Source organism: Olea europaea, chromosome 6 (genome assembly GCF_002742605.1).
Source record: "Olea europaea var. sylvestris chromosome 6, O_europaea_v1, whole genome shotgun sequence".
In the NCBI taxonomy this organism is placed as follows: Eukaryota; Viridiplantae; Streptophyta; class Magnoliopsida; order Lamiales; family Oleaceae; genus Olea; species Olea europaea.
Genome location: NC_036242.1, coordinates 20842791 through 20860071, shown reverse-complemented (window position 1 = coordinate 20860071; position 17281 = coordinate 20842791). Strand labels below are relative to the sequence as shown.

Sequence of the window (17281 nt, the reverse complement as noted above, 5' to 3'; positions counted from 1 at the left end):
TTGTTTTATTAATCGTTATTTTATTATTCCAGTCATAATTTTTTATTTCTTCTCAGGTGGCCCTCACTTTTCTCGTAACAGTCAAAAAATCAATTCTCAAAATCACTACTGCACAGGTCTTAAGTCTGTCTTTGGACCAACTTAATGTTCACATAAGGGAAAATCTTAAGATTTTCACATATTTATTACCACAGGTATGTAAATAATTCAACCAAATATTGATCTTCATTTGGGTCGATAATACCCGCATGAATTATGTGCACACAATTTTTCTAATATTCCAAATAAATTAATTTAGACAAGAGAGATTACTTTGGTAACATGTTACTTCAATTAATCTATTTTGTAAAATTAATAATTCTAAATAAACTTTTTAAAGTATCAGGATTTGAAATTTGATTACTCCTTATTTTTTATTTTTCTTTTCCTTCGTTTTAACGAAAGACAAATAAAAACAAATTGAAATTCCAAACATGACATCAGTGCTTCAACGCTCGAAAATATTTCCTAGTGAAAATCCACAAAAAAAATCCTTATTTTCTTCTCACAATTTCCAATTAATCACTCTGCCCGAAAGAAGCCCCATTGTTGATTGGAAAATGTCAAACGAACATCATGATTGACACAATGGGTGACCGCATCCTCACATGTCGAGGTGGGTCCCAAGTGATTAAAAAAATATTGACCTCCATGTATGAGTGTATGTAGTTATCCACGCGGTCTTCTGTACGGGTCATGTGGCTCGGTTCTTGTTGATTTTTCAAATTTCATCATTGTATTTGCTTTGGGAAAGGGGAAAAAATGGCATTGACCTTTCTCTCTCTTAGTATATCATAATTAATTCAAACACATTTCTTGATTTATTCAACTACACTACCACAATAGATACACATAATGCCAACTTAATTCAATAATCAATTTTAGTTAAAACTTTCCGAAAATGAAAATTTTAAAATTTAGGGATAAAATTCACACCCCAAAATTGGAAAATCCAAAGCAAAAATTTTAATCCTAAATTTTTTTTCTTTAATCTCAATGATTTAACATGGACCTAGCTCTGATACCATTTGTTAAAATTTTTATGAAACTCTAAGTCTCAGAAATATGAAAACCTAATTATTTTATTGTCAAGATCCCCTTTATCAAATCATTAAAAGAATTATAAAGTGCGGAATATAACTTAATTTATTGGAAATGATTCTTTAATACTAAATCTTGATTCTAGATCTTGAATCTTGAATATTGGCTCTTTGATTCTTGAGTTATTGATCTTGATTTTGGCTTTTGCTTCATTATCTTGATTCTTGAATTCCTCAGTCTTGATTATTGTTTGTAGATTGCCTATTTTTTATTGTGGGTTTTGAATCTTCATTTTCAATATGTTTTCTCTTATATTATTGTGTTGATGAGATGATACAAAGAATGAGAAGTTTCATATGAATTGGAGAACATAACTCTATATATAGTTTTTATATGTATTTTGTGCTATCATGAAATATAATTCTAAAGGCATTTAATCTCTCTACATATAATTTTGCACACACTTTATTTAGATGCCCAAAGCCCAATAACTAACTGTCTTATTAGATCACTTTAATTTTGGAGTAATGCTATTTAGCCACATTGGGGTTGCAACTCCAATTTAAGTGGTATTAAATGATAAATGAAATTAAATAATTCATTTAATTTCAATTTTTATTTATTCTATCACCTAGCGTCATCTGAATTGGGGTTACAACATCAGTGGGTTACATAGCATTATTCTTAATTTTGGCCTTAACTTTAAGATATTCTTTATACACAATTAATTACATATGTCAGCTCACATGACAAATTAAATAATTTTCCAACAATACCATTAACCAATCTAATTTGAAAAAGTACCTTCTAATTGTTGCTATAAACACTGATTTACCGTTCTATTTTTGGTAACTTGATGAAAACATATTAAATTACATATGAAAGCATCGTAACCTGCTTTTAAACTAAAAATTTCAAACAAATTTTATAAAATAAATTCATCTTTATCCATTAAGAGTGTCCCTTTTACTCCCAAAAAAAAAAAAAAAAGAAAAAAAAAATTTCTTTACCGGCCATTAGAGTTGTTGAAGGGGAGTAATAAGAGTAGCTTATAATTAAGATGCGCAACCATTTTTTAACTACCACAATTTCATATTATTTTTAATTAAATAATCAAATAAATCAATTGAAGGCCAATCCAAGTAAAGCTCAACCATTACCATAATTTGACTGATGCTGCTAGTTCTTAATCAAGAAGGTTTCTTGTTAAGAAGAAAACAATATTTCATAGAGAAGCCTAAAGTGACTTTTAACCTAACCAATTAAGCTAAGTCTAACAAAAGTTTGGAAAGTTTATCGGTGGAGGATCCTTTTTTTGGTTGACTTTTTGGGAATAAAATAGCATGTAATGGTTATTTGGAATTCAAAGAAAAAGATATGGAAAATAGGCTTGTAGTAGAAGTAATAAGAAGTTCATTCCCTTTTGTCCGTAGATTAAAAAAGCATTTAAAAATATAAAAAAGACATCGATGTTTTTGTAATTTCAAATGTAGTAATGTAAATAGTGTCGCAACATAATTGTCATGGTAAGACAATTATAAAAAGAAAGATATATGCATGTTTTAATCATATTATATATAACATCTTGAAGAAAATGTCCAAAAAACATGATTCCTTAGGAACAAAATCGATTGATGAAGATATTTTATACAACCAACTTCAATTTTATTAATAAAAGCGTGATAAGATTAAAGTTTATGTTTGACTCCCATTTTCTAAAAATGAAAATGCGTGAATAGTGTTTTTTTTGAAAAATAAGTAGTTGAAAAAGAAAGAAAAGTTTTCGATTTTAGTATAATATTATTTTATGGAAGATTGTATGGTTGAAAATAGGAGAAGAAAAAACAGAATGTAATGAAATAGAAATTGACGGGAGCCAAACGGGGACTAAAAGGGGAAAAAAAAACTAGATTCTGTTTGATAGTGATTATGAGAATTATTTTTTAACCGTTATAGAGAAAAGTAGGTTCCACCTATGAGTGAAGAAGTAAAATATGACGATCGACTTGAAAAAGTAACGATCAAAAAATTGATTTTTTTGATAAAAAATCAGAACCAAACGGAGATTTAAGTGGGGAATATTAGGTTGACTCTTTGGGTGAAGATTGTTAGACTTTAAATGTCACCACAACCCCATCATCAAGTGGTATTGCCAATTTCTAGTGGGAAGATTTGGTTAGTTGGACCTGGACGATAATTGTCTCAACTTGGAGCCGCGTTTGTTGACTTATTTTACACCATCTTTTTATTGGAAAGAATTTTATATGTAGAACGTTTTCTAAACCATTACCTAAAAGTTTCTTTTTTGAAATTAGACAAGAATAATAATTATTTCGTGCGATTCGAGGTGTAAAGATAGGTTGAATAGTTCGTTTTGAACGAATCAATTTTGGTGTAATGTGAGTTGTGATTCACATCGAGTTGTCGTTAAATTCGTTGCTTGCACAATTGAGACTTTAAAAAAAAAAACTTTAAAAAAAACTTAAAAAAAAAAAATACTAATTCAAAGAATATTTTAGAGTAAGTGCAGTCTCATTTTTCTTTAGACAACTTGACTTAATCCATTCTTTTAAAATTTTTGACCCGGTGGGAATTCAAGTATTAGCCTTAGAAATATTATAAAAACATTTTGAACCAACTAAAATACTACGCTAGATGATATATGGTTTAGTAGTTGATACCCTCATAATCACTTTTTAATTATTACTTACATTGCTTTGGGAGGACTTTTCGTTTCGTAACAATCTTACGACATATTTAATCAATATATGATATGATTGAACAAAAATGCACGTAAAATATTTGTTCATCATCATATTTTATTCAACGTTCCAAGCATAATTTAAAACTCGCTCATATCGTATTGAGAAAAATGTAAATTCGGAACGAAGGAGCACGCGAAATTTAATCGTTTTAACCTCCAAATTTATAGAGGGAGGACTTTTCGTTTTGTAACAATCTTACGACATATTTAATCAATATGACATGATTGAACAAAAAAGTACGTAAAATATTTGTTCATCATCGTATTTTATTCAACGTTCCAAGCATAATTTAAAGCTCGCTCATATCGTATTGAGAAAAATGTAAATTCGGAACGAAGGAGCACGCGAAATTTAATCGTTTTAACCTCCAAATTTATAGTGAGAAAATTGTTCTCCAAAGAGTATTTATAAAAAGATGGGCTTGGACCTAAGCTGGCCCATTCTTCATTTCTCATTGTAGTATCAATCTCTGGCTCAGTGCATAATTGGGCCAAGTGTCTCCCAAACTAGTTGGTCCTGATCCAATATGTGATATGCATGCTTTAGACAGAAAATATATAGGGTTCTTGTATGTCTTCAAAAATACTGAAATTTAGCTTTCCCTTTTGACATTTGAGTGACAAAAAATAAAAAAAAAATCTCGAGCACTAACCAAGTAGTTAAACCGCTAGATTATATAAACAACTCTTCTACACTACCAAAAGGATGAATCACAGAATTAATACAGACAAGGATGAGAGAATTTTTGGCATTTTTTTAATCAAAGCATAGGCCCCACACACATGAGGCTCTTCTGGTAAAATTCTGTGAGAATATTTCTGTACAAATAGAATAATACTTATATAAAACTTCACATCACAATCAACATATTTTGTTACAAAATCGTGTTTAGTCCAGTATATCGAATATGACTAACTCATTCCTAATTATAAGTAATAATTACAACTTTTTTATATATTTCCTAAAATAACATATCACTATCCTCTATAACCATTAAATTTATATATTATACACCATTCCCACTTCCAATGTTGAAGCATGTGGTACACTTAACCCAGAGGTAGTTGTCCTGCAATTCCTACTGCAAAAACCATACCCCAAATTTATAACTATCTTCTTTAGTAGGCTTGATTCTCGCTTTGCTTTCACATAAGAGTGTCCTAATATATATGTAATTCCTGCTTCATTTGCTTGCAAAAGTTCTTGCAACTCCTCATGTGTACTTGTATCAACGTTCGGGCTCTCCGGGACGACAAATCTCACCCGCTTCCTTGGCTTGATCATAGACGGAGACTCTGTTTCTATAGGCTCTGACGTGCCAACAATGTCTTGACTTAGTCCTTTGTCATCGCACAATTGAATTCCATTTAAATGGGTTGCTGGTGTACCAAGCACCATCATTTCCTCGTGTTGCTTTGTCGAATATTCATCTGCATTATTCAAATCGGTTCTCCCTGTCCGGATGTACTCGGCAATACTACATACAAGGTCATTCTCAAACTGCATGTCATCTTTATGAACATCGCGATAACCATATCTGACAATGCATCTATATATGTGATGCTCTCTTGGACCAATATGCCCCACAAGAAACCGTTCTTCATGTTTAACATGGGGGATTGGGACGGACTTAACACAAAGGAAAACAAGAACCTGGTGGAAAGCTGGAAGATTGGTGACGAAGTGGGAGAAGATAGCTGGGATTCCAGATACAAGTTCTGTGTGTACAACGCCAATGCCACGAACACGTACAATACCCAAACTAGGTCCCAGGCCGAGCAACCAATCAATAGACACCTTATTTTCGAGGTCAAATTCATACTTTTTGAGAGTCCCATAGTGCCAGACACACATCACTATCATGAAGATGAATGAAAGGGCAATAGGTACCCAAGCTCCCTCCAGAAATTTGATTAAAGAAGCAGAGAAATACAAGGCTTCAATTGTCCCAAAGAATAAGACAAACAAAACTGCAAGGATGACACTTCGGTGCCAGCATAAGACGATAACTAGAGACATCAGACAAGTTGTGACCAGCATAACAGTAATAACTGCCAAACCTGAATTTAAATAAAGTAATATACTTTAGCACACATGCATTAGATTTTCAGATATCTACAGAAACACTTCACCTTTGACTTAAAAACTTGAAGAAAAGAGAGAAATGAACCTGAGGCGTTGCCCATTCGATTTGTGTCTCTGAAGCCAATAGTGACAGTCAAACATAAGATCATTAAAATCCAGTTGATTTCAGGGATGTAAATTTGCCCATGAACTTTCGACGACGTGTGCACAATTTTGACTCTCGGAAAGCATCCGAGGGCAGAGCATTGCTTTATAATCGAAAAAGTTCCAGTAATGATAGCTTGGCTTCCGACCACGGCAGCAAGAATGGCAGTGACCAAAACAGGCCATCGTAGTTTTTCTGACACAGAAGGGGAATGTATTTTGTTAGTGGAAACTCACCTATTATTAATATTTTCCCCTTCACAGAGCAAAAAACTAAAGGTACCCACCTGGAACAGAAACATAAAATCCAATACGATTACTGTTCTCAATATCGTGATGCTGAGAAAGATAAGCAGCTTGCCCCATATAAGCAAGGATCAGTGATGGATAAACAATGGATGTGAAGGCTATCTGCAAATCCATGGTATATATTGGACAACGCAGCAACTGTATAACGATATTAAATAGGAAAACACAGGAATTTCTATTGCATTTAGTGCAATGGAAGTCTCAAAATAGTCAACATGATCACAGAAAACAATCTAGAAATAAAACCCTATGCAATTTATGCAATCAAAACGAGTCAAAATGATCTATGCATAATGGTGCTGATGCATAAATTAACATATCAGCGGAATCATCGAATATAGAGAGCGAGTTTGGTTAAGCTTAAAATTTTTACTTATTTAAGTTTAAATTAAATAAATTGTTTTATTAATCAAAATTTGAAGTTATTTAATGTGGCAGTGAAGTAAGAGTTACTTTCAAAATAAGCTCAAAAGCATGTTTAACTACAATTGAGATTAAAAATCTTGTGAAGATTAAGTTATATGCCTGATATTAGATCAGATATAACATAAGAAGGCACTACACCTTTATTGACAACTGAGAAAAGTGTCCCAGATCAGCAAACATTGCTTCCGAACCTGAAATAGAACATGTATTATAAACAAGATTATACAAGCTATAGTAAATAATCAGAAATTTTTGTATACAAAGTAAGTGTTATACTTGCCTGTTACACACAACAAGATCCCACCCAAGGACATCCAGCCTCCTCTCTGTGTTTTCTTCAGAAATTTGTACATATAATATGGGGATAGAGCTCGATAGACATGAGGGTTCCAGTGAAAAATATTGTAAAGACCAATAGCACCAATGCACAGAAGCCACGCTAAGACCACAGGTGCGAACAAGAATCCGACCCTGTGGGTGCCGTAATGTTGGAGGGCAAATAGAGCTATCAGTATCAGACAAGCAACTGGGACTTCTACATCTGCAAAATTATTGCAATTTAAGAAGCACTAGAATGTATCATTTGTGGCTCTCGAAGCTAAATGAAGTGGTAACACCATAAGCATGTATGAATCAGCGGGATAAAAGAGGTCAACACTTCAAGAAAGGGATGTAAGCATTGATATAGTCGACAAACAAATTTTGGTTTAAGTTAATATGAAACATATTTATCACATGTAATTTATACATCAAATATCATATAACATAGACCATCAATGTTTTTTTGTGAATGGTTCCTGCTTGGTGGCAAAGCATAGATCCAAATCTCTCTAGCATTCAAATATGCTAATGTATTGATAGTGATAATTTTCATTTGCTTCTGCCAACCAATCTCGATGCATTGTTTCAAACCCAAAATGTGAAATCTTTAGCAAAAAATTGTATAAAAGGCAAAAGGACAAATGTCCACTTACTTTTCCTCAATAATACAGTACTTTGCATGAGATTACTTTCACAAGAAAAATTTTCATCTTCATACTCATTGGAATCCAAACAAAGAAAGCTTATTCCATTTAAATTTACCTATAAATAGAAAACCTTTGGATTCCTTTTCGTTGCACTATGAATGTGAGGCTTCTGAATAAATTACTTCAAATATGGATCCTAGCTAGGTATTCATGGCTGAACGGTTAAAGCACCCAACTCATAATTGGCGAATTCGTAGGTTCAATTCCTACAATCATACTAAGAGTTTATCCTCGATGAACAGAAAGGCACCTGATGCGATAAAAATTCAAAAGGTACCCGAAAGAAATGAACTGTGTAATGCTAGCAATGGAATCATCTCCTTGAATATGGTATAAAGTATATAAAAATCTTTTAAATCTCGACAACAATGTCACCAAGCACCATTTTCATACACTATGAGCATTATTCTCTCTGGGTTTATCTTGAGGGGAAAAAGTAAACAATCTCTAAGATAAAGAAATACATATAATAATTTTTCGCTGCATAATTAACCAACAAAATTTGTTACACGAAATAACGAATAAATAAAGGCTGTAGATACTAGTGCCCGATCGTTCAACTATTTATAAAAAACATGACAAAAAACATTTTTCTCATAAACATGAAAATAATCAGCCATGATCCCCAAAATCGTTCTTGAGAAATTTCATCAAGTATGACAAGATAACATTAGAAGGGTCAAGTGGGACAGCTTTAAAAGACTTACATTTGTGATGCTCTCTTGACATGGCAAATTCAACTCCAGAAACTGCAGAAAAAACTGCAAGAAAGTTCACAAAGATCAAAGATGAATTGAAGTTTCATTAGAACATTAAATCGAGCCAAAGCCAGTATGAAACAACCACAAAAGACAACTCTTTCATTGGCCTTTTAAGAATATACAAATCCACGCAGCTCAATTCATTAACAAACTCCAAAATGCTAGCAAAAATTGACGAAAATAAACATACCCGATATTGCTGGAGTCAATACACCATCCCCAATCACCATACAAGCACCAATCAAAGCCAATACAAACAAAATCTTTTGCAAAACTCTATTCTTCTCCAAAGTAGATTTTAGCCTAGCCCCAAAAGTTGATGGGGCTGGACTAGTAATATCATTCTTGTATGCCGATAAATCTTCATCTGCTAATTGACAATTAGGTAATGAATTGACATTTGCATATCTACATAAAAGAGAGTATAGAGCAAATGTGCCTCCTTCACCATTATCATCAGCCCTTAGGACAATGGATACATATTTTAAAAGTGGAACCAAAGTTAATGTCCAAAAAACAAAGGACAAAACCCCAAAGATTTCTTCATTTGTATCAGAATGTTCAATATCATCAGCAAAAGTGCTCTTGTATACATACAATGGTGATGTACTCAAATCTCCATAAACAACACCCAAACTCTGATAGGCCAATGTCAATACTGTTCTCCAAGACTCTTTCTGCAAAAAAAAAAATAAATAAATGAAAAAGAAAAAGAAAGAAAAAAACCAATTAACAATCTTAATTAGGACAAAAATTATGCCATAATCTCGCGCTGTATAAAACTGCGAAAGATATTGAACTCAAGTCTCGACTTGTGCATAATGAGGGCGTTGAAGACAAGTTATGAATAACAAACGTGTCCCATCTATTGATTTAAACTTTTGGACGACATGGTTCGATGAAATATACACATACTAGCACTCGAATAAAGAACTCACCTTGGCATGATTCTGATGAAACCCACTCTCAAGATTCATTGTAAATGCTTTCAAAATTCCAAGAAATTCAAGAACTTTATCTAAAGCCCATTCACTAAACCAGCCAACACAGTAAAGAACTTTCGAGAAATTGAACGCCGACAGTCACACAGTCATAATTCAACAAAAATAAAGACAAGACACCAACACAATTACATAGAGCAGTTCAACAACTTGAAGAGAAGGACAAACAAGAAAAATCATAATTTGTGGGTTTCGACGTTTGAATTTTCGTGACAGTTTGACATACGTGTGTTTTGAGGTTGTTGGGGTTAGTTTATTTCTTGGGGTAACTTGAACACATAATTCCACTTGGCTTTCTATGTGTGCTTCTGAGAGAACGTGTGAAACATGGACGGTGAAATCCAGTAAGCAACACGGGGAATAAGATATATTGTACATTTATAAGGGATGGGTATTCTTAATTCGGATCACCTTAATTGGATCGGGATTCGGTTCGATTTTAATTAAATTTTGGCTCTTAAAATTGACAAGTTGTTTTCCCTTTCATTTATTTCCTTTTTTTTTTTTTTTTTATAGAGTAGAGGGAATTGAATCGAGAATATTACAAACGTTGAGATATGAACATCAAGATTAAAACTAGTATAAATAAATATGAATGTCGAGATGAAAACTACTTAAGGTTTTCTAGTTATTATAACAATCCCTTCATTCTCCACATTCTGAATCATGGAATTGTACATCCATGATGAAATGTTAAAAATAAAATGTATTCTAGTCGTACAATAATTTTTAATGAAGAAAATGTTATAGTCTGTTTGTCTTCCATTAAGGGAGAAATTATAAAATTTTGAATAGTATTTTTTAAGAATGTGTGGTTAAAATTTAAAGAAATTTTATTGATTCGTATGTAAAATATTTTATTGTGTGAATGTATAGTGAGAAATATTATCGTAGCAAACAATGTAATTGGTTAAATGATGACAAATAGGGGCATCAGATTATTATTAAACTCTCACTTGACTTTTAATAGTTTAACCTTATAAAATATAACTTTATTTTTCAACTTAGATCATATTTAGGTTGTTTCATCGAAATTGTAGCCCCACATGGGCTATGGACTAGAGCTTAAAATATAACCAAAACTAAAGTGTAAAAAATGTCCAAATTCTTGCACAAATATTCTTAAGTTGTTATTTATTTATTTATTTTTTTTATCAAGCTGTCTGCCTTCGATAACTATTCTTTGGGTCTGTGATCCGGTCCCTCTTCACACAGATCATTTAAACAACGGGATGTGCCTCCTACTGATTAGGGTCCGAGCGCCTCTCCAACTGAACTGCCAAAGTGTTTAGTGAGCCAATCCACGTTGCTCCTTGCCTTCCAGGATAAATCCTGCCTTCCAGTATATGCCTTGCCTTCCAGGAGCCCCACAAATCGAACCCACGACCTTTGAACTGTCAGCTTTGAGAGAACCCCTCCTTTGCCGGTAGAGAAGTACCCCAAGGGCTGTTATTTATTTCTTTGTACTTTGATAGAGGTGATTTAAAAAAATAGAAAAAATCGAAGGGGAAAAATTGTCCAAATTCTCGTACAAATATTCTTATTTTCTTGTTTATTTCTATTAATTTCGTAATAATCTTATGAATCTTTGACAGATATCTTTCATTTGTCCAAAATAGCCCTTATGAGTTATGAAACTTATTAAATTCTATAATAAATTCCCTTTCTCTAATTTCAATTTTTTTTCTTTTCCCAATTAGTCGCAAGTTATTTCTTAATTTTTTAAAACATTGTAAAACAGTTACTTTCCTTATTATTGTAAAATTGATGAAATCACAAATATATTTATTTTTGAAAGGAAAAATCACAAATATTTTAATATTAGTAAATTTAATGTCTCGATAACAAACATTTTACACCTCTTTAAGAGGCTAAAAAATACTTTAAATAGATAATAATATGTACAATAAGATTTAGGCCCTGTTTGGCATCCATTTTTATCAAAATGCATTTTTCTCTCTCTTCTTTTCAACCACACATTCTTTATTAAAATAATATTATACGTAAATCAAAAACTTTTTCTTATTTTTCAACCACACATTTCCCATCAATTTACTATTCAAAAATACATTTTCACATAAAAATTCCTACCAAACACCTCTTTAGTTAATGTATGAACATTTAATTCATCAATAATCATTAACCAATCTGAAAATGAAAAAAAAAAAAAAAATTGATGGAATCTAACATTTATAAAAAAACCAAAGTAGAAAAACTAAGCATTTTATAAAAATGTATCAAAAGCATCTTTAATACGGATGAAAATCTGATTTTAATCTAAGTCAAAGTCAAACAATCAATATTAATCACATCTTTTATGGGTCCCACAATTTTTCAACCACACATTTTAAGAACTTCTATCACAATCTACTAAAAAATTTTAATTTTAATTCCTACTAAGCACCCTCCAAGTATAAATATGACCTTCACATAATTTGATTTATGTCCAATCAATTTCCTTCGCATAAAGTGAACATCTTTTTTCTTTCTAGTGATTCAGAATTCATAATGAGCAATCTTCATATTTTTAACAAATCTAAAAATCCCCAAAACCTTCATCTTCCTCCAAAACCTTCGCTTCTTTCGTTTGAAACATCCTAGTTGTCAATTTTAAAAGGTAGTATGAGAATTTTATAGTGATTATTAGAACTTTCTACATAACTTCGTTAAACCATTTTCATTTATATTCTTCTTCCTTAAACACATGAATCCTTAAATACATATTTGGTAAATACAATTTGTGACAATTAATGAATATAAAAAATATATCTTGCTTATTGAATTGAAGTATTCAATAAATTAGTTCCATTAATGTATGATTATATATGTCAATTAATAACTTGTCCCAGTTCAAAGTAACGTAAAGTTCAAGGTTTTTGGTTTCAGAGATTTAAAAGTCTTCAACCTTGCCATGTAACTGAGCATATTTTGAAATTTAGGGACTAGAAAGAAACCGTGGTAAAGTAAACTTTCATCGGATTGAATAATGATTTGTTAGGCTGGGAAGATCCAAAGTATTCACTTCCTTCGCTCTAGGATCTCTATGACCTTGAAAAGTAGGTTAACGAATAGATCTGTACAAAAGAAAGGTAGAGTGGGTACCTGTTACTTCTTAGCCTCAAGGGGCTTGCCTATACTCACAAACCCTGTCTATGAAGCAAGGGCGTTTAGCCTCAGAGATACAATTGTTGATTGACATCTCTTCTAATTCGTTGATGGAGGACTTTGTATCATTCATTCCAGTGTAGTTAGTTTTTGTTCAACAGCACAAGGATTAGCAACATTTCCATAATATCCTTATGAAAATTGCAGTTGGGCATGATCAAATGGGCTAAAATCATATCATAGGTTGTGGGGTCGGAGTCGACCTCTTCGAAACATGGCGGACCTGATGACATATTTTTTCCCCCTTTTGGGAGGGGCTAAGAAAACAATACTCGAAGAATGGGATACATGAGCTAGTTCATAGATCTTTGGGCTTTGATTACGAAGAAAGATTGGCTATAAAACTCTACGACATTGCTTGATTGTAATTGAGTTCAGTACGTTAGGCACACCATCAGATTAAAACGTGGCAAAACAACTTTAAAAAAAAAAAAAATAGTCTAAACATAATTTGGATACAATCTCTATAAAATGATTTCCATCCTACGGGACTTTCAATATATTATAGATTAATTCTGTCATTTTACATAGTTAACAACAATAAAGTAGAGGTCTCCTTTCTACCCAACTATATACATTAAAAACCCATAAATGTCTTACATATTAAAAATAAATAAATAAATTTAGGTAAGGTAACATTAATTTAAGGGTCCCATTATCCATTACAAACTGGTGTTTGGTTCAAGTTGTGGGTCGAGATGAATGAAAGAGAAAATAAGGGATGTTTCAACTCATTTTGTATGAAATTTTGTTCTATATCTAAGTAGGAGAAGGGTTCTGTTTTTTGAGATAATGATGATTAATTTGTTTATTATTGCCATTTTTTAGGACTTAAGCTTGGAAATATCTACAAAATTCAGATATATTTAGGACTAAAATATTCAATTTTCTCAGTTTGAAACAAGAAAATTTTTATGTTCCTTGGGCAAATCCAGGGGTGTTTCATTTATTAAATTTAATAAGATTGATAGAAAGTTGAATTTAGAAATAATTAAGTTAAAATCACTACCAAAAACGTAAAGAAATTAAGCACTTATTTATTTAATTTTTCTTAGTACTAGTTTAAAAGAAAATTACTTATTTTATAATTTTATTTCCATCACATTTCTAACTCTCCAAGTAATTTCAACTTTTTGACCAAAAAATGTTTTCTTTTTACCAAATTAATCAAAAGGGAAGTGGATAGGAAAAGAAAAGGGGACAAAGAGACGCGCTTTCTGTTTCACGTAATAGTTAATGCACAGTTCTTTATAGGAATCTTAGGGACTCTACTAATTTCTTCCCATATGAAGCCCTTGTTTTTAGCTACGATTTCATAAGAATGCATTTTTTAATATTATATTGATAAAAATTATAAAAAATGTGTAGTTAAAATGTAAGAAAAAAATTTGAATTTACGTATAATATTATTTTACTGAATAATTGTGATTGAAATGATGTCAAATCACTATTTAAGAATATATATATTTTTTAAAGAATGTGAATAAAAAAATATAAAAAATTCTACTTGTACATAATTATTAAAAATAATGGTGTCCATAATGTGATGTGACAATCATCCGATTGTTGATGTACAAGTGTGAGATTTGAATTAAAGGTTGGATCTAGTATCACGTGTAATTATTGGCACCATTGTGTTGACAGTTATGTACTTGTAGCACTTTCCAAAAAAATATGAGAACTTTAGGTTATTGAAACTGCTAAATTTCATTTTCGAGTGAGTCTTTTCTTGATTTGCACGTTGTTGCTTGTAGAATTCTTGTAAGCTTTTCGATTTTCTTCGTGATCAATTGGAGCACTCAAGTATCATTAGGTTAACTATTCTCTTCTAAATCAATATCTAATTCAATATCTTAATGTAAGAAATTTATCGTTGAAAATTATTTTCAATCAAGACATGAATCTTATTCTCTATTCCAATTATCTCGATATTCTGATCAATGTACCAGGACATGAGTCTTATTCTCTATTCCAATTATCTCGATATTCTGATCAATGTATTTTCTCGAATACTAATAAACATTATTTAGTTTTCATTAATTGTCACAAATTGTAATGAAATTGTAAGCACCGTATGAAAAGCTAAGCACCTTAATAATGTAAACAAAAGAATTATAGAGTTCAACTTTATAAAAGTGAAAGGCTACACTGCTTTTCCAAAAGTTACTCTTTTTATTAATGACTTATCACTCACTTACTTTGTTCTTATAAGCTTCCCAGGTTCAAACAACTTAATCCAGAAGAAATGACCCAACGTGGAAATGCGATTCACGTTGCTTGACTCCAAAAAGCGCGTTTAACTTTCTCAAGTGTATTTTATGCAGAACCTTATAATTGATTATTAGTCTTTTTTCAATAGGCTTTTTCTGTTGATTGTTAAAAAGTAGGTTAAATGCATCCATTTTGAATAGAAGTATTTCATAACTCGATTAAAATTAAGTCATGTACACGTAGAAAATGTGAGATCAAAAGATTGTTATAGCTACATGCATTAAACTACTATTACATCCCAGCTAAAGTACTCGTCTATGTGATTTTACTGGGGTTATTGACCTAATATGATAGAACATGCTATTGTTAACATCAGAAGATAAAACAAATCAATGAACTCATAAAATTCCGAACGAGAAAGAACAATTTAGCGCTTAGGTCTCCAAAAATAGTAGTAAAAGTGTTATGAACTCATAGTCGTAGCTTATGCCACGAAGGATCGAGCAGGATGACAAGTCAAAGATCACACAACATCAATTATACAGAAATTTAGAGATCAAGTAAGAGAGCAAAATTTTTCTATATATTCAATTATAACAATATTGACCATTGACTGGCATAGAATCTCAAGTTTGTGGTATTGAAGTTGGTCAAATTTGGATAGCATGCACTCACCAATTTTCTTGATATAACGTCACTGAAAATTACAAGGAAACTAAGGTTGTTTTTGAGATAATGATGATTAATAGGTATATTATTTCCATTTTTTAGGACTTATGCCTAGAAATATCTGGAAAATTCAGATATATTAAATGACTTAATATTCAATTTCCTCATTTTGAAACACGATAATTTTTATGTTTTGTGGACAGCTCCATGGGTGTTTCATTTATCAAATTTAATAAGATTAAGAGAAAGTTGTATGTAGAATTAATTTGTCCTTTCAATCTAACATACTAAATATACAATATAAAATTCTTGTGAGCATATACGAAAAGAACTACAAGTCTTAAATTTAGAAACTTATAAACTCAAAATAGCTTTAAAATAACACAGAGAAACAAAGAACTTATTTCTTTAAAATTTCAAGAAAGAAAGCGTGTGATAATTTTTTTAAACAAGATTAAAAGAAAGTTACTTAATCTATTATTTCCTTTACTTTTTCCAACTCTCCAAGTAATTTAGACTTTTTGACCAAAAAATGTTTTCTTTTTACTAAATTAACCAGAAAAGGATAGGAAAAGGGACATAAGACTCGCTTTCAGTTTCACGTCATGCACAGTTTTTTATAGGAATCTTAGGTAGACTAATTCTTAAAAATAAGTAAACCTTTTTTGTATTTTTTTTATGCTAGAAGTCATTACACACAAAAGGAAAAGGCGCGAGGGCATGGAAAACTATTTCGTCCATATTAAATATGTGAGAATCTTAGACCATTGAAACCACGAAATTTTATTTTCGAGCATGTCTTTTCTTGATCTGCACGTTGTTACTAGTAGTAGAATTCTTGTGAGTTTACCTCCTTTCGAGAACAATTGGAGCACACAAGCATCATTAGGTTAACTATATAGAAGAATCAATTTTGTCTGGCACGACGGGGTTTAAGTTGAGATAATGTAAAATCTAATTTGGTCTTACTAATGCTTTGATGCACATAGAGGTAAAACTAGAACAACATTTTAGAATGAAAACTAATAATTTGGTTGGACATGGATTTTTAATTTGAGTTAAGTATTCTCTTCTAAATCAATATTCAACTCAATGGTTTAACTGGATTAGACTCGATTTTTGATAGAGTGAAATCCCACAAGTGTATGGAATCGTTGGAAAATGATAGATTTGAGGGAGTTGAGAGTATTATTCCACAATGAATAAATTCAAATAAGTTTACTAATTATGTAAGGAATTCGAATTATGTAATATAAAAGATTTTTTGATGTGATTTATGCTAAATTAATATAATAAAGTTGTAAAAGTTTAGGACACAAGTCCGCTTATTGTTCTCTATTTCAATTCTTGATCTGTAATTTAATTCCATTCATGCGTTCTTGACAAGTGATAAAGCTAATATATTTTAATTTGTATTTTCAAGACAAATTAATTCTATTCTAGTCACGACTTAAATCTATTCCTAATATGAATTCGAAGAATTAGAATGCATTAAATTTTATATTATATAGATGATCGCATACGTAATAAATATTATTCCTAACATCTATTGCACATATGTTAATTTTGTCACGTTCTAAATTTATTATGAGTCTTTCAATACTATAACAAGCAACTAATTGTCGAATTGATGGCCA

At 31.3% G+C, this 17281-nt stretch overlaps 1 protein-coding gene across 2 annotated transcripts; it reads right to left on the bottom strand.

Moving 5' to 3' along the window:
• Window positions 1–4666: 4666 nt before the first annotated feature.
• Window positions 4667–9937, bottom strand: LOC111396132 (potassium transporter 6-like). 2 transcript variants are annotated; one of them, XM_023022442.1, is made up of 8 exons: window positions 9537–9937; window positions 8789–9275; window positions 8545–8598; window positions 7090–7350; window positions 6948–7000; window positions 6362–6521; window positions 6016–6270; window positions 4667–5905 (listed from the first exon to the last, which is right to left on the bottom strand). In XM_023022442.1, exons 1-8 carry the CDS (start codon window positions 9573–9575, stop codon window positions 4845–4847), a joined length of 2370 nt encoding a protein of 789 aa, XP_022878210.1. In that variant the 5' UTR covers window positions 9576–9937; the 3' UTR covers window positions 4667–4844. The 2 variants fall into 2 exon arrangements, with proteins under 2 accessions (XP_022878210.1, XP_022878211.1); XM_023022443.1 differs by having other exon boundaries at window positions 6362–6485.
• Between the last annotated feature and the right edge of the window lie 7344 nt (window positions 9938–17281).